Below are 22,525 nucleotides of genomic sequence, written 5' to 3'. Positions count from 1 at the left end.
TGTACAGCACGAGGTCCTGAAAAACAGCCCTCCCATGGGTAGCAGAGCTGGCAGGGTATGGGAAGGGGCTGTGCCACAGTCAGAATCCGGATGTTACAGGCAAAGATTTTCAGCAGCCCCACCACCACTCTGAAATGAAGTTTCCCCAGGAGGATGCATTACACCAGAGACACATCTCACTACCCACTTTTCCTGACTTTCCTGAGGGCAAACAGGCTCAGTGAGATGAAGGAAAGTTAAAAAGTTCTAATCCATAATCTCCTAGAGGCCCCTCTAAACTGTTCAAACATTTAATCATGATTTTCCTTGAATACCCAGACAATAGCACCTACAATTACTCCCTAGTGAGAAAACAATTTACCTTCAGCTTTGCAAGGATAATGTTCCCTACATACAAGCACAAAGATCCATGGAAAACAAAGAGCTTACCTGAATGGGGTGGTGTAGCTGATACCACTGTTGAGGGTGCTGGATTCCCAGCAACAGTTGACAGTGTAATAGGAATGGTAGAGTTAGTAAGGATTCCTTTTACTTGGACAGGAACTGTTGATCCTGGCAGTTGAATCATCACAGAAGCAACACCTTATCCAAGAAAAGAAAAACGAGATGAAGTGGAAACAAAAGCCTTTCAGAAACTCAGATACAGTACTTTCAAATCCTTCAGATACTCCTGGTAAACAGGAGCAGTGCACTTCAAGGCAAGACTTCAATAACATCTTAAAGCAGTAAAAACAGAAATGCAGACCGCTTATGTGATTAGGAATTCTTCCCTATGTTTCCCTAATTTCTGAATAGCAAAATTTTAACACATTTTACTAACCTGTTGATAAACTGACAGTTTGAGTTAATAATCTAATCTCTCTTATCAGAGTCAAGCTCTACCTCAGCCAAGTTGTAAAAAAATCCGAAATATTAGAGCAAAATTTAGTAACTTCATAAACTGCTCTGCACATCTATGAACAGTATTATACTGATTAACATCATCCCACATGATCCTACCGGGCTGCGTTGTCATGGCAGTACCAGCCCCTCGAGGCTTTAATTCAGCCTGCAGCAGCGTGGAAGGAACAGCTGCCACCTGCCCTGGGACCAGGGGGCTCTTCAGCGTAAGCACCTGCCCCTGTGGAGTCATCACTACACTTGCAGCCGTGAGTGTGAGAGAGGCTGAGGAGTCCTCTGCAAGAAAAGAAGTACATAAAACACTCATCTATTCTGGCACAGCACCCTGCGAGCCAGCATTAGGTACAGCTCTGGAAGGAGCCATTCTTTTGTTCCTTCCTACATTTATGATGTGAAGGTCTCCACAAATGTTGAACACTTCTCTACAAGTTCTCATCTTCAAAAAAAAACTCTAGAGCATCTGACAACTCTGCCATTCAATTTAAGAGCAAACTTCCATCCTTGTTGAGAGCTAGCATTTTGAGGAGGGAGGTTTTTAAGAGTCTCTTCTAGCAACCCCAGCATTCTGGGGGTTGAACTTCAGGTTTTGAGTCAGCAGAAAAAGAACCACCTTCAACTCTTAGAAATTACTGGTGGATTGCAGTGAAACTCCCTGAGATTAAAGGACAACTGAGTAAGAATTTACTTCCCATCATTCTGAAACTCTGAAGTCACATTCACCTGAAGACCTCAGTTGTACTGGTCTCATCCTTACTGAAAGCAAGCGGTTTCCACACCTATCATACAGACATTTCCCGGTCCTACGCACAATTCTGTTTCAGGAGTGAGGCTGCCTGCACAAGCCAGCTGGCATTTTGCCTTCCCACAGGGTGCAGCTTCAAAGGCTGTTTCCCCTTGATGCAGGACATGCACCACTTGTAGCCCACCTGTGGCCCGGACTCCTCTCCTGGCAAGTATCAAAGGCTTGCCCCTTCTGTTTGTCATCGCTATCGGGGTTGGCTCTCTGGGGGCAGCAGAGGGTCCTTCTTGCTGGGTGCTAGCAGTGGAGGGTGCAGCTGATTTCTGTGGCTCAGGTTCTTTCTTCTTTTTTTGTGCTTCTGTTGCTTTTTGTTTAGCATAAATATATTCCAGCTTCTTCAGGACAACCTCTTCTGTCTTTCCTACAGAAAAATTATCAGAGAGTCAGCTTACTTTCAAACTCTCTTTCCAAAACTAAAATACTGATGGTAGAACTAATAATGTGTTAAGCTGACATCATTCAATTACTATAAAACAGATAACCACCATCCCCACCAAGTAAATAGTATACTTAATATCAGAGTGAAGCAATTACCTATTTATTCCCATTTTTTTTTCCCTTCAGAAACATCCACACATTTTAGAATTTGTCTGCCACTTTGATAAGCAGAAATCAGCCTGGACAAGCACAGGCTCTTGCTGAACAAGTACTAGTAGAAAACACCCGCAGCTGTGGAAAAAATCCTCCCACATCTCCTAATGATAAACATATGACTACTGGATAAAATGTTACCTTTACCTGCAATGAAATTTTTTGGACTAACGAACGCTGTTACTCAAATGACATTTGAATGTAAACTCACATACAGTTTACCATTGCCATGAAAATTCTAACCTTGGACAAACACACAGATTTCATAAATAATTTGTTTTCTGCATATACACACAGTTTTACATGATCCAAGTTCAAGTGACTATAATAGCTTGTTTTCTCCTTAGTGTTTATATTTTAACATCATGGTATATCTTTAATTGAGTCTATATTTGACTAACTCTACTGAGAGAGGACTTTTTCCTCAGCAAATCCGAGGTCTCACTAGGAATGCAAAAGATCAGATAACTACTTTGTGAAGTTTTTTCTTTCATTCTCCGCTCAAAAGGCCTCTCATACACTTCTAGATCACTAGACTTCACTAGAACACCTTTTACTTTTTATAAATCAAATACCTTATATATGGATGAATGGATTCATGTAAATACAAAAGATTTAAGTATCTTTCATTTCTACTTTACAGGTGTTCCACTGTTTATAGTCCCAGACTGCAAGATTAGAATATTATTTTGTTTGTTCGCACATTTTGACACTGGTTGAAAATGCGTCACAGCTCTCCTACCCTTCCAAATGAGCCAGAAAGACACAGTAAGTACAAGATGTAATGTCTGGATGAGCAGCAGCTTAGAATCTACTTTGGTTTTGTTCTGTGTACAGAGCTGACACATTCTAGCCTGTAGGAGCACTGGTTCTTGGGAAAGCAGGACAAGGAGTCATTTGCAAAGCTCTGCAAGGAGTTGGAGGTTTCGGTACTGACCAGAGACAGCTGTGTGTGACTGTGAAGGGCTGAGAAGAAAAGGCATTTCAGGAAGTGACACTATCACCATCACCCCACCCTTCCAGAGGAACCCAAGCCTGTGGCTCCCAGCAGAGAGCATTCCACACTTCCTTTAGGCATGAAGGAAAACAAAAGCCATTTCTATCAGCATGATGAGCCTGTCACTGAGTCAGAGCTTAGCAGAACTTTGTTTGGCATCACAAGTCTGAATTTTATGTGAAGCAATGACACACCTGGATGCACCGCTTACTCCACACAGTCTCACTCCTTAAAGCCTCTTCTTTCATTATTACAGCTAGGTTGCATCCAAACCCGTCTCACCTGAAAGCGTGGATACTTTTCGAATCAGACCATCTCGTTTGCGTGTCAGTAACGTCTTCTGTCCAATAAACTTATCTGCCTGATCTGTCAGTCCTTGGATTTCCTCAAAGGCCTAAAATAGTATCAGGGAACTGATTTATAAACCAGTGACACACAAAATAATAGTTTTCCTTCACAGAAACCTTTACAAAATTTATTTTCAAACTGCTGTAATCCTGAGAAAATAGGATAGAGAGAAAGCATGTGAAGTATCATGAATGCCAGCTTTCCCTAAATGCTGGCTGAAGAGTGATAAACATCTTGTTTGCCCTTCCTTCCAAACGTCAGCAATTTTTAAGAAAGACCCCAAACTTTTATCTTCCAGTTTCTAGGTACAGCTGATAAACACAATTCCATATCTACCACTCATGTTTAGTTTCCTGTCATTTACATCTTTATAATTAAGCTTTTAATGTCTGTATAGTGCCTAATGGAATGCTATCTTCTCAAGCATAAAAAAAGTAATGGATTTAATGGATCAAAAAATTTCCTTATGTACACAAGAAACCACTAAAGAATTAAGACATAACGTTCCATGATTCACAAAGAATACAAGAGGAGAGCCAATCCAAAATTATATGTTTATGTCATCAAGACTATGCATTTTGGAATCCAGATTCTTTCAGGTATTTTTTTGTTCTAGAGAGTCCTCCAGAGATGACAGAAGGCCCCTCTACACTGGGACTCACCTGAAGAGCTCATACTAGCATAATTACTCTGTCCAGATTAAATGATTCTCCTCCTCATTTAAGCTCCAAAATACCTACCTGCTTGAGAATGTAGCATTTGGAGACCTTGGGAAGGTTCAGCAGCCCCAAAACTTTCTTCAACTTGTCAAAGAGACCTCTCATTTCATTACGTCGCCGACGCTCATTTGCCGTGTGTGTCTGCCGGTAATGAGCAAAGGCTTCAGCCTGGGACTTCAGCTTTCTTTTCCAGGTCTGATGCTTCTGCAGGAGGAGCAACCAGATTGACCAGTTTAAGTAAAGAAGGCAATGTAATGGCAGACAATGTTCAAATGCATGTGAGATTTACAGCCTTTCTACAGACACCTGAAGAGTCCACGTCATGCTATCCTGCTACTATGTCTTCCTGAAAGTTCAGAATCAGAAGGACACACAGTAAGAAATGAAATGCTGACCAAAGAAGTGACCAACGTAATCACATCAATCTTAAGGGAAAAGAGCACGAGTCCCTCCAGTTCATAAGCTTTTAACTTTTGCAACACAAGGCTACTTAGATAAAACCACAGGACTACAACAAAATCACGTATGTTTGAGCCAAGTATTTTTTGTCTGCTTGTCAAGAAAGTCTACTAACAAATGAAATAATTACATCGAATACAGGAGACTTCAATCTTTCCCTGGAGTTAAACTAGCTTGATTTCCACTTTCTTTCATAAGTTCATTATGGGTTGGTGCCAAAGAGACATAGTAAGTCAGAATGTGAAAGATGGCATTGACATTAATCACACCAGACATCCACCAGCAAACAGAATGCGGCCAAGAGCCTCTGGTTTTGAATTTTCTTAAGTTTCTAAAACAACTGCCAGACAATAAGCAAAATTACTGATCTCCACAGATTTAGAAGTTTTTTATGTCATCATTACTCTTCCAGGTTTTGTACAGCTGTGCTATTTACTTAATGGGGAAGAAATGAACACAGGTTTTTAGATAATTTTAGGTCTGCTTCAAACCCCAGATCATCAGCGGAAAGACTCCTCAGATTTAGTGATCCTATTTCTGAGCCTGCTGCACTAGGAGGAATCTGAAGACTTGTCTCCTGAAATCTGGCTCTTGAGAGCCATTTTGCTCTCACAGGCAGACCTGAGCACAGTACAGCTGCAACTGCTCCTGTTGTTGGCCATGGGTTCCTGTCAAGGGAGGGCCTTACAATGTAAATTCAAGGGCAGAGAAGAGGACACACGGAAAAGGTGAGGCAGACAGAGCATCCTGGATCCCATCCAGGGGTCTCAGGCAAAGGCATACATCCCATCCTGCTCTAGTAGCTAAGACATACACCAGGTTCCCACCGCACTCAAAGCCCCACCCCACCACAGAAGGAAGCCCTTGAGCTGACATCAAGAATACCAGACAGTTATGAACAGAGAAACTGGCTTCAGAGCCACCCAAAAATACAGCACAAGATTCTGAAGGACTGCAGTGAGTTTTGGTTTGAAAGGATTCTGTGATATCTTTAACTTGCCTAAACATATATTCACACTTCTGTTTTCAGAAATCCTTCATCCAGTCCTGTGCCTATATAATTCTAGGTACTGTCTTCAACACATGAAAATTTTGCTCATTTATTATTTTAAGTGTGCTGTAAAAATTATTCGTGCCAAGAACACAAAACCTAAGCAAACACAGTCATAAATAAAAAGTAGATCTTCCTCCCATACTGCCAAAGCTGAATCTGAAACCCACTGTTGCCAGCACCAGCCCTTTTGTCTTAAGGAGATTTGGAATGAGCAAATCCCCCCCCAGTACATTTGGTTTCTTGCATTTAATCACAAGTATCTGCAAGGCAGATAAATCATATTAAGAGCTGCATGTGAGATGAAAATTTATCTTTAAAATGGAGGTGTGATACTAAAAGGAAAGAGGAGAGCAAACATATACCTTTGAATGTTTTTCTGATAATGTTTCATCCGAAGAATTAGGAGGATGGTATCTGGAAGAAAGGTAAAAAGTTTTTCCCAATGCTACTCATTCCAACAATCTAGAATTGCTCATTTTTATGCCTTGAAATTAACTTTTCTTGTGTAATTGCATAAAAGCAGGAATCTGTTGAGTTTTCTCAAGGAAGTGAACTCTTATCTCTAATGCCATCATCCTGGAAGTAACTGAGCTGTTCTGAAAGCTGTGAAATTATCTCAGAGTGCAAAAGACAAACTATTTCACTATATGCCAAAAAGAATATAAATTCAGCTTCTGACTGTTAGCTGGTTAAAGTATCTTTTTAAATTATGCTTTGGTTCTGTTTTTAATAAACACAGATTTAATACAGATGGCAGAGCAATCCCTCCCCCACCAAGAACCACCAATCAAAATCATCAAATTTATTACTCTCCTAATATATAATAACAGCAGCTTCCTCATATCTCAGGAGCTGCAACAAAACAAAGAAAACACACATTTGAAAATTATTTTTAACAAAACATGACATCTGTTTTTCTCTCTCAGTGAAAGACCTTCAAAATTCAAAGCAAAGTCACCACCAAAGGATAAAAGTTGAGCTGTTATCCTTAAAGGGGAGGAAAAAAGAGGTAACTATTTGGTAGACATATAATAGCACCAAACAGTTTTTTTCAAAGTTTCTAAAAATAAATCTTCAAACAAAAATAATGATAGATGCAATGTTCTCCATTCTTTTGTTTGATGCAACTGAGAAAAAGCCACAACTATCATTACATTCCTCAAGTAAGCCATGTTTTTATTTTGCCTTTGTCATTATAAATGCATGGGCAACAACAGTAACAAAAATAAACCAACCAAAAAAAACTAAGCCAAGCTATCCAACCATGTCAGACTATATGTCAGTAAGAAAATACTTTCTTTGCTGGGGCAAAGGTCCCAAAGACAAATCTATCATTTACAGTGTCAGGGATTAACCTAATGACTATTTCTGCCCAGAAGTCCACCAGCAAGAATAAACAAAGCTTACAAAATCACATGTAAAACAAAGACAGCCCTGCTAATTTTCAGTTTGCAGGAAGGGAGGCTATTTACTCAATAATTTTACATTACAAGATACATCCCCATAAATGAATTAATTAGAGGGGAAAAAGGAAAAAGCTAAGACACCTTGATACTACTCTTAGTGCTGCCAGCACCATCCTCACAGACACTGGGAAGCACCAGTGCTGAGGAAGGCATGCCAGAAGCCTTGCTTTATCTTGTCATCACATTACACCTGTTGTTTAATGGGATCACTCCACACCAGCCAGCAGCAGGATACACAGGGGATACACAGGTGCTCTCCAGGGGTGCTTACTTCTGGTCGGAGGGTTCGATATGAGCAGCTGTGGCCTTCAGACGGGCAATGTTAATCTTCTCTGAAAGCTCCTCCACGGTCTCAATGTCCACCTGCTCGTCATCCTCTCTGTATTCACACGCATCCTGGAACAGGTTTTGTTTTGGTTTTTTAAAATGAGTATCTACTCAGCAATAGCGCTCAGGCCAAAACAGTTTCACTTCAGTCTCAAATGAGATTACATTATAACATTTAGAACCATCAAGGAATCAACATCTCCAGCTACACTGGCCAGTAAACAGTGCTAAGCAGGGGGTTACTTTATCTGTCACCTCCAGGAATTCCTCCCACAAGCAACTCTAAAAAAAAATGCATTTTGGTAAGGGCAGAACCCATCTTTGTCCTTAACGTTCTTATCATGGCTGAAGCAAAAACTTTCACAAGGCAGAATTTTCCTGCCTCCATTACAACCTAATACTGCAAGACTCTTGCTAATTTGTACAGAATTTGAAATAGTTACCACCTTAGTACTGGTCTCTCATACCTAAGACAGCAAAAGTCATGATGTCATACAGTCAGGCTTCTTTGGATCACATAGTAAACTGCTTACATGATGAAGAGTAAGATTCTGGCTCTTTCCAAAATGCTGCCAAAATGCTGCCCAATCATTTTACATATTTCTTATATTCTGAAGAGTATGTTTTCTCCATGCTTGCCTGACCAAGAAAACTTGATATTTTGTGAAGAGAGAGATAAGGAACAACTGCAGTTTTGTAGCAACAAAAAGAGTTAAATATCAATCTTGTGGTCATCTGAAAGTCCAGGTGATACCCCTCTTCCAAGAAAACATGCCTATTCCACCAACTGTTTTGTATTACAATTTTTAGTAAAGTTTTTTACATTACAATCTTTGGTCTGATTACAGCAAAGAATGAAGAATTCTTTCTCCTTAAGCAAGAAAATGTGATTACACTTCCATTCTCTACTCTATTTTACGCAGTTCCTTGAACTACCCTGACTAAATGAAAACTATTCAGAGATACTATTTAAATCACAGAACTACTGAATAGATACTGCCATTATGTTGAAAATACTGCATGTACAAGAGGTAGTGGCAACATTGATCTATTTCTTTATATAAAGAGCACTTCATCGTCTTGCCTGTTCTCTTGGATCATTCATAAATTCACCATGATGCTGAAAGCCTCCTGATACTTTCTCTAAGCTTTTCCACTTTATACAGTACCATTTATACAGTACTATGTGCAAGAGATGTGTGCTGGTTTTGTTCAGTGGGCAGTACTACCCTGTCTTAACTACATTTTGGACATCATTACATTGGAGGAAACATGGTCAGGCAGGGTAGTTCAAAAAAGATGCTACAATCCAGAGAGAAAGAGGAAAAGCGCCCCAGGAAATTAGCTAACCATAGAAACACTGCTGTCATGAAGTTTTCCAGTGCTGGTAAGTTATACAGAGCTAATCAAAGGGTTGACAGCAATTCTCCAGGCTAGAGCTGCTCTAAAATTGCAACAGTCCGTGTACTATCATATTAGAAAAATGGTATCAAAACCCAATATATGGTATCTTTTTCATGAAAGATGGACAAAAAAAAAAAAAAAAACCAGAAATGAAATCTCTGTTGCCCACCAGGAACTTAACATCTTTAAGTTTACACATTCTGAATGTGGAGAAATGAAAAACAGAAGTAATTCATTTTTTAATTCTTTTAATTATTTTCATTCTTCATCTACCAACAAAGGGGAAAGTGCTTCTGGTTTGTAGATCTTTCCTCTCCACCCCTGAATTCCTAGCAACAGGAAAATACCATAATCATGAAGATCACCAGAAGTAAGTAGTTCTGACATTAAGAACAGCTATTCCTACTGCCAACCTGCCACAGCCTGAACCGTATCCATAGCCCAGAATGATTCTTGAAGATGATTATGGAAGCCCTACCTTTCTAGCATCATTCAATCCATACTACTTTCCAAACTGCTTCCTGTAGTTACATAAATTCTAAATGCCTTTGAATAAGGGTGAAATACCTTATGGAATGAAGACACCAGAGGAGCAAAACCATTCTACAACAGAGTTCTGAAGTTGTTCTGGAAATCACAGCATTTTTCCCTTTCTTCATTTCAATGCCTGTTTCTAAGCCCTCTCCTCTGATTTCTGTCTGTTCCAGGCAGCCTAAACCCCTATTGCTGATACCTAAAAGCAAATTACCTGATGGCAGAGGAACCTCAGCAACAGTGCTGAGGGAAGAGGTTACATGACAATGGACGTCATTACACATTACCCAAGTAAATGTGTAATTTCTAAAGCTGCCTTCTATGCTACAATGTCTGCAAGATACACACATGCTCTGAACTAAAAGCTGACAACATGCAAGAGATTGTTAGAATTTATATTGTCCACAAAATGTATCACTTGCACTTTGTATGAAGCTTACCATTTAATAATAATCGATAATAGTCCTTATAATTTCAGTGTTTGGCTCAGAAAAAGAACGACTGAAAAACACTTTTAAACAACACTTACAATGCAGTACCTTGCCAGACACAGAAGCTGTTTTTACAGGAGTAAGCTGAACCATGGGACTCTTATCTGCAGCATTACAATACCAGAAGAACCCCCTGGCATGGTCTTGGCTTATGCCAACAAGGACTTGTGAACAATTAGGGGCCACTGCCTGTGACTTAGCCCAGGCCAAGCAGTCCCTCTCAGCAGTTACTCTGTGTGCAATCATCCTGCCTTGGAGATCAAAAGTTTAACATCACCTCCCAAACCATTGCACTTGAATTTGTTCAGACAGCATGTCCCAATACTCATTAGCCTGCTTCTACAGACATTCTTAGAAAGTTTTACTCATATCACCAAACCCACAATGATTAACCATCCTAAGCTCGTCTTGATGCAACTCAGGGTAGGAAATTCAAAAGGGAAAAGGTACCATCTCAGCAACCTTCTTTCTGTAGAATAGTCTCTACATCAAGGACACAAAGTCAGCACAAGGTAAGAAGGTAATCGGAAAAGCACTGATGTGCAAAACTAAGAACAATTAACCAGTGTGGGAAAATGTGCTAAAAAATAAACACTAATAGCTACTACAGGTAGGCAGCAATCTTCCTGACTCTCACTGGAGTTCTCTAAGGTTTAAATGGCCATTTGCTGAGCAACCAACACCAGTCCACATTCCAAACTAATAGAAGAGCTGTCTTAAGTATTTCCACTAAACAAAACAATTAGTGGGCATGCGTGTACTCTTTGTTTCTGTTTCCACTACTTTAATGAAGCAGATAAACATCCTCTACTAGTCTGTTTACATGATCTGACTTCATCCAGTCTGACAAACAATACAGTGCAGCCTGTGTCTTGTAAGCACTACGATGAGAGAAGAGTACATCTCTTCTGAAAAATAACAAGTTTAACTTGCCAGCAACAGCAATTAACAAATCCAAATTCCAGACAGGTTTTTACAGACCCCTGAAATCTCATTCCTCAGCTTCACTGCTCTAGAACCAAAGCTAGCTTATTGTATTCATGTGACCTTGCAGTGAAGACATACCCTTACATGGCTTTCCAAGCCATATCAGTCAAAACCTGTGCGGTATGTTTCTTCCAAAACAAACATTTCTTCTAATCTCTAATATTACTCATTTGCTTCATCATCTTTTGCAGGATGAAAGAAAAGAGTTTTCAAACATCAACCTTGATAACAGACTACTCTGTGACCTAGACAATATTGCTGGTTTACCAACAAATTCCTAAGACTACCATGTCAGGGAAGTTTATCTGGCATCAGGAATGAATTAACAGTGGTAACGTATGAAACTGCCATCACCCAGCTGAAGACAAGGCAGCAACAATTCAGTTTTCCACTTAAAAGGAACCTCCAAAAATAATATCTGTATTCCTTCATGCAGCTGAGATGCTATCACCTTGTCTGAGAACAGGGAGCTGGAAAATGAACTGATTAGTCAATTTTTCTGGAAGTTGAAGAGGTTCTCTAAAAGCCAGAGCGTTCACTTGGCTATCATGGAATAATAGAATATCCTGAGTTAGAAGATAACCACAAGGATCACTGAAGTCCATCTCTTGGCCCTGCACAGCACCATCCCCAAGAATCACACCATGTGCCTGAGAGCATTGTCCAGACTTTTCTTGAACTCTGTCAGGCTGGTGCTGTGACCCCTTCCCTGGGGAGCCTGTTCCAGTGCCCACTCACCCTCCGGGTGAAAAACCCTTTCCTAATATGCAACCTAAACCTCCCCTGACCCAATTCATTCCATTCCCTTCCCATGGGTTCTGTCACTGGTTACCACAGAGGAGAGGTCAGTGCCTGCCCCTCCTTTTCCCCTCGTGAGGAAGTTGCAGACTGCAGTGAGGTCTCCCCTCGGTCTACTCCAGGCTGAACAGACCAAGTGATCTCAGCCACCCTCATATGGCTTCCCCTCAAGATCCTTCTTTGTTGCCCTCCTTTGGACACTCTCTAATTCTTGTATTGTGGCCAAATATGCCACAATATGTGCATGAAACACAAACCTCGAGGTGAGGTCACCCCAGTGCAGAGCAGAGCAGGACAATGCCCTCCCCTGCCTGGCTGGCCATGCTGTGCCTGATGCCCCCCAGGACACGCTTGGCCTTCCTGGCTGCCAGGGCACTGCAGATTCATGTCCAGATTGCCACAGCCCAGGACCCCCATGTACCTTTCCACAGCACTGCTCTCCAGCCTCTCCTTCCTCAGGCTGTTTGTACACTCAGGGCTGTCCCATCTCAGTGCAGAATCTGGCACCTGCCCTTGTTAAACTTCACATGGTTGGTCTCTCTGCAGGGCCTCTCTACCTTTGAGAGTCAACGGCTCCTCCCAGTTTGCATCTCTGGCAAGCTTACATAGCATCCCTTCCAGTCCTGCCTCCAAGTGACTTATGAAGATGCTGAAGAGCACAGGCCTGAGGATGGAGCCCTGCAGAACCCCGCTAGTGACCAGTCACCAGTCTGATATCACCCCATTCACTATCACCCTTCACACCTGACCCATGATCCAGCTGCTCACTCACCACTTGATGTGTTTAACCTGATGAGTGCTGGACATTTTGTCTACAAGGATCCTGTGAGAGAAAGTATCAAAAGCTTGACTGAAATCCAAAAAGATTGAATCAACTGGCTTCCACCAGTCAGCTAGGTGGGTAACCTCAGGGACCTTCCTAACTCATTCCTTGAGCAGCCTGAAGTCTACTCTCCTCATATCCAGGGTTGAAGTCTTGCTGGCACTTTTCCTCCTGTCACCAGAGATTTGAACTTAATTGCTTCGTGGCTGCTGTGGCCAAGACAGCAGCCAATTGACATTTCACTCACAAGCCCGTTAACAAGCAGCAGATCAAGGAGGGCACCTTTCCTAGCTGGCTCCTGTAGGACCTGTACCAAGAAGTTATTGCACAGGTGTTCTAGGAATCCTCTAGACCTGTTTGTACCGAAGAACACTAGTCGGATTTTCAACTACAAGAAGATTACATGAACACAAATGGACTAGAAGAATTCTATCCTGAAGACACAACCATTCTCTCTCCTATTTTTAATTTGTCCATTTTTCAACTCTTCTCCAGCTTAATCTTTCTCTTTTCACTTGTATCTCATTCAAAGAAAAGGCTTAGTTCATATGTCCATTTGACTGATTCATAAAACAACAGCTTCATAATTTTAAGCAACAATGTACTGTTTCTTAAGTCATGTAGTGATATGTAAGAAGTAAAGGAATTACACACTGGATTACTTTATTTTAATTTGGGGGTTATGTTTGATGGGAATTTAATGAGCATTAAAATCTAAACGTATCTTAACTGCACTAACCACAATGTTTCACCCTTTTCTGTGACTTTTGGAGCAATTTGTTTTCTATGAAATAAGGAATGACAGCTCTAACATACAAATCTAAATGTATTATTAACTTGAAAAAGGAATTCAAGAATGGAGTCAAATACTCCTTCCAGAAATAAATGTTAACTAAGGCTACAAAAACGAAATAGAAGAAAACATCTTAAAATAACAGAAATACTAGATTGGCCACTACTTTTTTGGATCATTAAGTCACATAACAAGTAAGCAAATTATTTGAGTAAATACTGGAGGAAGACAACCTGAAACAGTTCTATTACAAACTGTTCAATATAACTCCTGTTATCTGAAAAACAGGCAATTTCTACAAGACCACTACACTGCTACCTAAAAAAAAAAAAGCATGCAACTAAGAAATAGAAGATATTTCCACTTGGAAGCCCGATTTACACTTCCTAAAGAAACTGAAGTCCAAAACACGAACATCATACTTTGTCTTTCAAACCCATGGGTTTTGACATGTTAGTTGGTCAATTAAAGAAAAAAAATCCCTGCATAAATAGCTAAACACTTACCACTTTTTCAACATCTATTTCCTCTTCACTTGGGAAGTCAGAAGCACCATCCAGCATCTCATCAGCAGAATCATCAGTTTTTTCATCCTCTTCTTCCTCCTCCTCATCTTCTTCTTCGTCCTCTTCCATATCATCAGCAGTTATATCAATAGTGGGCATGTAATCCTTTTTGTGTGCCCTCTGTTCTGGCGCTGTCAGGAAGTCACCTTTCTCTGACGTATCAGCTTTATCTACTTCACTTCTATTTTCTAAAGGGGGTACAATGCTGGATATTTTGCTCCAAGAACTGTTAACATGTGTTAGAATATCATGGCCTGTTTTCATTTCTTCCAGAGAATCACAAGCACCTTGTTCTTTGCTGTTACTGCCTTCCTGCCTAGCTATGTTTCCTTTGCCTTCCTCCATATCAGTTCTATGCTGTTCTCCTGAAGCATTATTCTGTTCTTTTGCAGAACCAATTTCAGACCTAGTTCTTATTCTCTCCTCTATGTTTTCTACTTCTATAGAGCCCTTGTACTCCCTCCTTTCCAGGTCTGGCTGTGCAGCTTCACCCTGGAATTCTTGTTTGTTCTCAAACAGTTCAATCTCACTTTGTTCCTCCTTGATCTTCACCTGTAAATCTTGCTCTTGTAACTGCCCAGAACCTGCTCTGTTGTCCTCGTCCATCTGTGTCTGCGCATCTTCTTCCTCCTCTTTTACTGGTTTCTCCTCCCATTTAGCATGTGTTTGTTCCTTCCCATGGTTCTTCAGCTGTGCAGCCTCCCGATTCTCGAGACTCTGTGAATGTGCATTATCCAGAGGAGCAACCGCAGACTCATCTGATGACCCACAAACAGAACTAGCTGAAAGTGCCTCCACAACAGTTTCAGAACTGACAGAATCTTCTTTCTCTTCAGAAGCCCCTTTTTCTTCCTCATCATTTGGCTTCTCACTGATGTACGAATGGTCAGATGATATGACATCTGCAGAAACATCATGCTGAGAAGAAAAGCTGTCATCACACGAACTCTCTACCACCTTTGAGTTCTTCTCCACTATCTCTAATGTAGTGGAATTTCTATCACCGCTAGGTGTGACTGTGCCAGATGCCGACCCTTCAACAGCATTTGACTGGTTAATCGACAACTCATTTTCTTCTTGTTTCCCATGCGGCACTGTGACATCAGACTCTGTAACTTCTGTGTCACCTGAGCATGAAGCCTTGCCATTCTCCTTCTGCTGAGCAGCACCTGAGTCCTCTTTCTTGCATATTTTCCTGTAATCCTTCTTCATCTGAAGAGATGCAAAATGGTGAAGAATAGAGTTTGGGACAGTCTTCTGTCCTGGGAGCTGAAGTAAAGCAAAACTTCCGGACTGTAAAGGTATGAGATTAGCGGTGGTGGCTGACAGACCACCGGAGCTGCAGGCTATTTTAGACTCAGAGGCTGTTTGGTTTGTGACATTGCTGACAGCAGAGGAAGAGATCCTCAGAGTCAGAGTGCCTGCCTGTGACACAAAACTTGTTACTGAAGGAAGAAGAGAAGATGCTTGAGTGGCTGAGTTGGATGGTGGGGATAACTTGGGTACTGCAGATTGTATAGCTGAATTTGCAGCAGGAGAAGTGGAAGACACAGAGGAAGTGGGAGAAACAGGTGACTCAGGAGGCTTGGAAGGTGCAGGCAACCGGATTCCTACAATAGATCCTGTGAGGAAAACAAAACATCAACTGAGACTTTCTCAAAGCAACTTTTTTCGTCCAGTTTTATTATTTGATGCTGTACTAGAAGCAGACTCCACTCTCAAGGATCATAATGGAATCAGGTGTTTGACCACAAGCTCTCAGTGGAAAAGTTGGTCCTGCATAAAGACATATAAACTTGAATTTTTTAAAGTAACACCACAATAAAACACATGAATTGGCCACTTTAAAGCTAACAGACTTAATGTTAAGTTCTAGCATTAAACTTTTCGATCAAAAAAGACATAGAATTGAAAGTCTTGCATTTTACTTTCCCATTTTACATTTATTGGAAAATGAGGAAATCAGGGTTTTTCAAAGTAAAAAAGAAGGTAAAAAATAGTATTTAGTTTTAAAATATTTTTGTTTTTCTCTTGGAAAAAGACTTTCAAAGAGAAAAAACTATGTCAAAATTACACAGTTATACCACCATCCTTTTTACCTTAATGAACTCTTCTGCGGCATTTCAACACTCCATAAACAAGGAGGGAAAATATTACCAACTGGCAACTAGTTTCTCTTGTTCAGCAAGAGCCTCAAAACAGAAAGAAATTAAATAAACTTGTTGACCGATTCTTTACTACACTTTATGCTCAAACCTCAACTAAAGCTCAGCATTGTTTGCTCTCCTCCCCACAGTTTTATCTACTGTACTTGCTTCTGCTCTCCCTTCCACCCCACTCTATCTCCCTCTCTTTGAGGTGTGTTTTGAAACAGGGAGAAAAGAAAAAAAGGTCCTGCTACTTACTGAGTAAACCTGCATTTAAAGTACATTTGGGTTAGAATTTACAAATACATACAACAGCATACCCAACCTGCAATTTCTAACTCTTCCAATCCTGTCTTCAACTGTGTACTAGAGAAATAGCTGAAAACCACACTTATTTTTCTTCTCACACTCTTAAGGAGGAAAAAAACCTGACAATTTCACACTGTAGCATAACATTTCATCTGAATATCTTCTGTAAGCACACTAAACAACCTGGAAACCTAACAAAAACAGAGCAGCACATCCAATGAAACATGGGTAACAGCTCATTCTCTTTAAGAGAAACTCCAACAAGAATTGTTTTCAAATCAACAGGTTGAGTCTTGTAAGTTGCAACAGTACAATGGACATGGATCCACTGCCACACACACACACAGGCTCTTTTACATGCTCTCAAATTTTGTTGACTTGGCTATTAACTGCACTTTCTAATATTATACACATTGTGTTTAAATTGCATTGCAGCTGAATAATTAATGTTCTTCAACTACTCACACAGAACCAAATTAGACCCTGCTCAATTACTTTCAGCAGGTGAAAGCATCACAGAGACATTTATTTCCTTGTTCATTTCTGAGTAACACACCGGTCAGTCACGAAAGAAGCACTGGACTTTGTACCTGGATTGCGGAGCATCACTGGCTGCACACTGGGCTGAGCACCCGCAGTTCGAACCTGCTGCAGGGGAACAAGCTGAATGATCTGCCCATTGGGATGTCTGAACAGGTTCACAGCCCCAGGGCTCCTCAGAGGCTGAAGGACCATCTTCTGCCTCTGTGCCACCTGCGTGTTCAGCGGCCGCAGAGCAGAGGCTGTCTGGTGCACCGGAATCAGCAGCAATCGAGGTCCAACACGTTTGTCTGTTCCAGGAGCTATCTTTGGAGGAGTCTTGCTTGCAGCTTGTGGAACAGAATCTTCTGAAATATTTAAACAAGTTACAAAAAAAAAATCACTTTAAGAGACTGCCTACAAATCAAGCATTATTCTTAATAAATACAAGTGCAAATATTTTGGAAACAACTGCATCTCTTTTAAATTTATTTGAAAGCAAATTTTTCTCTTTTTATCCACAGAATACATAGAACCAACCAGGTCAAAAGAGTTACGGGTTTTTTCTGGGCAGTTCCACTGACACTTTTCAACCATGACACAGGACAGTAATTCCCTACCTAATTCCTGAACTCTGTGCCAACCATGAAATTCTAGCAGTCATCACTGTGCTATATATTTCTATAGGTCAAGGGATGATGCGATGCTTCCAGCTCACGTCATAGCAGTCACTGAAAAGATAGTTACATTTTTTCCTTTCTCTACTGTTATAGTGTGTTGTTATACTTTGCGATACTTTGAAGTAGTTTTGGTTTTTGTATCCCCGTAGTTTTCCCTAATAGTTTACCCCAAATTGTACCCCCTTCCCTTTACCTATGTAATTCCTCTCCCTTGATGAGATCATCCCCAAATCCCCACCCTGGCTCTCTGTCAATCACCCAGCATCCATCCCCTTCATCTAGAAGCTTCGGTTCAAGACGTCGAGCGATTAGCCAGAGGCCAGGGGTCAGCCCCCCCGAGACTTGTTTTATACGCTGTCCTAAGCGTCTATCCCTTAGTGCCCACCCCTTTGGGTCATTTATTGGTTGGTAAAATGTTATCTACTTTTGGTTTCCTCCTCCCTTTATATGTAACCCTTGCACAACTCCCGGGGCTCTGAGCAGGAGGCCCCCCGAGGTGCGGGAGCTCGCCAGAGCTCCTGAATAAAACTGTGGATACACCCCTGCTAAGAGTCGGCCCTTTCTTCCACCGATGTCTCTGGTGTCTCCTCTGCTGCAAAGGTGACTGGCCTGGCCGCCCTCAGCACCCTCGGGGCATGAGAAAGTGTCTCCCTGCAGTCGGCTGTGCTGGGGTTGCTCCCCCGGTGCCTGCCGACTCGGGCCTGGCCGGGGGTTCCTGAGAAGGCTCTCAGGGGGACAGAGACACTCTACCAGTTCAGGCTGGTATACAGGAATACAAAAAGCAACTTAAGAGATGACATTAGGGTGATGAATAGGATTTTTTATCCTGTTTTGGAAAGGGGGACAAGGCAAGTGAGTCCATATCTAAAATGAAACCAGACACAGACTGTATTACAGCTGTAAAAAGAAGCAGAATTTAAAAAAAACCAAGTGTTTGCAGAAATAACCCAAAGCACCTAAGCATTACCTCTTTTTGGAGGACTTGAATTAACTCCTGATAGTATCACTGGAACAGAGACAGCAGAGGAAGTCAGTGTGGTCACCACAGGTGTAGCTGCTGCAGCTGTTGTCAGTACAACTGTGGAAGTGGGTGTTGTGACAACAGCACAAGTAACAGTTGGTGGTGTTACTACAGGTTTTGGGAATGATGTAGTTGCTACTGCTGCAACAATCCCCGTTGTTTTTGTTGTGGTCACAGTAGCAGTAGGAGTGGTGGATGGAGCAGTACAGGTGCTGATTCCAGGTGTTGCAGGAGCAGCTGTAACTGCAATTGCAGGAGGAGAGCAGGGAGGTTCACCAGCTTTTGTCTGGCAAGGAGTGGTCACAGTAGATGCTGCTACACTGGTACTTTCCACAGTAACTGGGGAAGTGGTGGTAGCTGCAGTGACTGCAGAAGTGACTGTGCACAGAGCTGGAGATGGCACTGAAGGAACCACGGGAGCAATAACAGTGATCGGTGTGGGCTTAATACTGAGAAACTGTCGCCCTGAGGCAGCCTGGCGTGTGCTCGCTCCAGGAATCTTCTGCTGTAGAGTTCCCGCTTTGTTTATCACAAACTGGGCAAACACACCACCAGGTGAGGGTCGGGCAGCTGCAAATAAAAACTTGCAGGTCAAAATTTTAATAGATTTCCTCTTTGCCTTTCACGAGGTGCTAAAACTGTAATTTCAGCATGAATTTGAGCCTCCTTTTTCTATGTACCTAGTAATTAAATCAAAACCTTTATGGCAGTCCTGGATATGCCTTACATGTTAGAAAGATCTCTGCCTTATTCCACTACTGTAGCTTTTTACTGCATTTCTTCCCAAATACACAAAAGAATCAGCTTTTGAAGGGTTGTTCCTCATCATGAAACGATGGACAATCCTAACTAACAGTGCAAGAAAACAAACATCTAAGTGAAATAATGGGCTCCAACTATTTTCTAAACATCAAATTCTTTGTTTAACAGCTTGTGTCATCTTTTGTTTTTTACTGCTTCTTGATTTTCATCCCGCTTCTACTGTATTCATCTTACACAGGCACAGGGGAAAGGGATGGGAAGGATAGTTTTCGCTTCTAACTGCACTGACATTCGTGCAACTGCAGACTAGATGGAACAAATTTATCCAATAGAAATTAATCACTGTTAGGAAGATCCTTTACCTCATCCCTTACTCTCCAAGGGACCAGAATACTGCATTTACATCACCCCAGATGCCTACAGATGAGTACAACAGCATAGATTATGGACCAAGACCAACTTAAACACTGCAGTTATTTATGCATACAGCATTCTTAACCCAGACTATGCCAGAACTGGTACTTTTTACTTAAATCACTTATGTTGCAATGACTTCACCCATCAATGAAACACAGCCAGCTCTTTCACACTGCATAAACACACAAAACAACAAGTTTTATTACAGGACAAGAAAAACAACACACCCATTTACGTGGCAAAGAAAATTTAGGCAGAAAGAATAATAGATTATCAATCAGAAAATAAAGTTTTTCCAGGACACAGGAAACATCCTTTTCCCTTGCAAAGCTTCATATCTTTAAATAATGTGTGGGATTATGTGGATGGGTACTAGTCTTCTCTTTTTAAACTCATGCAAAATGTAATAGTTAAGGGCAACTTCCTCTCTTGCCACACTTGGGTAACCATTTCAGTACCAACTCAGATACATGGTTTTGTGTATCCAGTTGGATACACAGTTTTGTTGTTGTTTTTTTTTTTTAAACTCATAGTGCTGTCTAAATCCAACCCTGTTTAGCTTGTGAAATCCAATGAGATTAGAGACTGGCGTGGTTATTGGCTGCACAACTGCTGTTTCACTAATCCAGATTTGGACCATCCTGTCTTTCACTGCTGCTTCACACATCTTTGGCAGTCACAAGAATTATGAGTGCAACATCAACAGAAAATCTCATCAGTGAAGAACCACGTGGTACTTTAGTGGTACTTTACTCATTTGAAGTTAATCTGTTTGATGAAAAGCAATTAAAAATTACAGTAACGAAACGCCAAACAAAAATTCCAGTTTATATCTGGAGAGTCTCCATCCACTCTCGTCTCTTGAAAATATGTTCTAGTAGCATTAATAAAAAAACTAACAGTCAACATCTGTAATCTTACTCTGAAGTCAAAATAAAACTTTCTGCTTTGAGGAGGTTATTTATTGCAGAGGCATCTTAGGTAGGCAATGCAGCCAAAGGCAGCATGGACTGTTGCACAGAAATCAACATTAACGCTGTACACTCACTCTGTACTTCAGCTTCACGCAATTCAAAACACAGTAATAAGTTCCAACCTACCTATCTGTCTCTGTGCTGGGACATGGGTTTTCAGAGTCGTCACAGTGGGGGTTGAAGTACTGCTGGTGGAAGATGTAGTTTTAGGAGCTGATGTTGTGGGCCCCTGGACTGATGGTGTCCCAGAAGCAGGAGTTTTAGCACTGGGTGCTACCTTGGAGATCACAGTACTGAGGGCTGCAATATCAAGTACTGTGGGCTGCAGCCTGCCTGTGATATAAGCTGCTAGCCGATTGGCAGGATGTAATGCCCCCATCTGTCCCAAAAGCAGTTTGGCCTGAGGATACCTTTTATCATTAACCTGAAAAAAGGGGAAAAGGGAAACTTTGTGAAAAGAATGCTAATTCACCACTTCTGGAGAAGTGTTTCATTCTGTGGGACTTCTAAATGTCCTTTTCAAAAAACCATTGCAATTCTGACTGGGAATTCCTAATTTCTTCATTGCTTGGGAGAACTTCAAACAACTCGTTTTATCTTTGTAATACGGATTTTAAATGCTGCTTAGACTCTCACATAAAACCAGAGAGTCCAAGGAACATGTGAAATCACTGAAATTAGACAAGAGTGAAGCTAGCACCTGTTTTTCCTGTTCCATGCTTACGCTGTAGTCCTGAATAAAAAAAGGTTCCCTAATTGAAGGACAATTTTGGATAAAATTCTCAAACCTAATTAAGACCTAGCATCACAAAAGAAAGAATACTGATGACATATACATTGAGACAAAACTTTAAAGAGCTTGTAAAAGCTGCATCAACTTTTTCCTTATCCACACTGTTGTCTGATACTGTAATTAAGGTACAATGAGTTCCCTAACTTCAAATTCCAAGCTGCAGTGGTAACGGATTGCACAGGAAAAAAACAGAACATCTTGCTGAATGTTAGGCTTTATGCCTAGTGGACAATGGGAAGTTTTGGTAGTGTTGCATTTTGCTTTCACGTTTTTTGATAATACCTTCTAAAATCCAAATGTATTTAAGACACTACTCAATAAACAGTTTTTATTGATCAACTTTTACTGACGGTAAGAAATCTCATCAACTTTTTCTCTCTACTAGCTTCTCTTTCTGAGGGTGTCATATCTGCAAAGTGTCATGAAAACATATTTTACTCTCATTTTTTAATTCATACGATTTTCCTCAAAGTGGTTTTTCTATAACCACAAATAGCTATGATGGAAGAAAAAGATCTTCCTCCTAATCCTGTAGTTCCTACTACTAATTCTTAACATCAAGCCAACAAGATAAAACTGCAGGGAAAAGACCCTGTGAATTTAAGATTATTAAGTCTCTTGATGAAAAATATATATTCTACAAAGAGGATTCAGGCTGTACAGTAAGCTGTGGCAAAAAGCAATTTAATGTTTACATTTTCATTTTAAAGTTTTGTCCCAGTGTATACTCCCCAAGAAAATAGTCTTTCTGTGGACTCATACAATCATTCATTCAGAAGCATAACGTGTCAAATGCAACTTCAGGGGGCTTCACGAAGAATTAAAAAGATCTTGAAAAAGATTCTGC

At 40.9% G+C, this 22,525-nt stretch overlaps 1 protein-coding gene across 10 annotated transcripts in view; it reads right to left on the bottom strand.

Annotated features, from left to right (window-relative positions):
• The window catches only part of MGA (MAX dimerization protein MGA), a 60,402-nt gene that overhangs the window by 5,623 nt on the left and 32,254 nt on the right, over positions 1-22,525 (bottom strand). For 5 of the 10 annotated variants that reach the window (XM_059849494.1, XM_059849493.1, XM_059849498.1 and 2 more), the window contains 11 exons: positions 21,012-21,309; positions 18,679-19,302; positions 17,103-17,399; positions 13,997-15,678; positions 7,605-7,729; positions 6,230-6,281; positions 4,376-4,558; positions 3,570-3,681; positions 1,827-2,060; positions 1,000-1,176; positions 430-582 (listed from right to left, as the gene is read on the bottom strand). In XM_059849494.1, coding sequence (XP_059705477.1) covers positions 430-582; positions 1,000-1,176; positions 1,827-2,060; positions 3,570-3,681; positions 4,376-4,558; positions 6,230-6,281; positions 7,605-7,729; positions 13,997-15,678; positions 17,103-17,399; positions 18,679-19,302; positions 21,012-21,309 — 3,937 coding nt within the window. The remainder of the gene's footprint in view (positions 1-429; positions 583-999; positions 1,177-1,826; positions 2,061-3,569; positions 3,682-4,375; positions 4,559-6,229; positions 6,282-7,604; positions 7,730-13,996; positions 15,679-17,102; positions 17,400-18,678; positions 19,303-21,011; positions 21,310-22,525) is intronic. The other 5 variants (XM_059849503.1, XM_059849502.1, XM_059849497.1 and 2 more) reach the window with 4 other exon arrangements.

This window comes from Haemorhous mexicanus, chromosome 6, assembly GCF_027477595.1.
Source record: "Haemorhous mexicanus isolate bHaeMex1 chromosome 6, bHaeMex1.pri, whole genome shotgun sequence".
Taxonomy (NCBI): Eukaryota; Metazoa; Chordata; class Aves; order Passeriformes; family Fringillidae; genus Haemorhous; species Haemorhous mexicanus.
The sequence above is the reverse complement of the archived record's forward strand: the minus strand, read 5'-3'. Positions and strand labels throughout refer to the sequence as shown.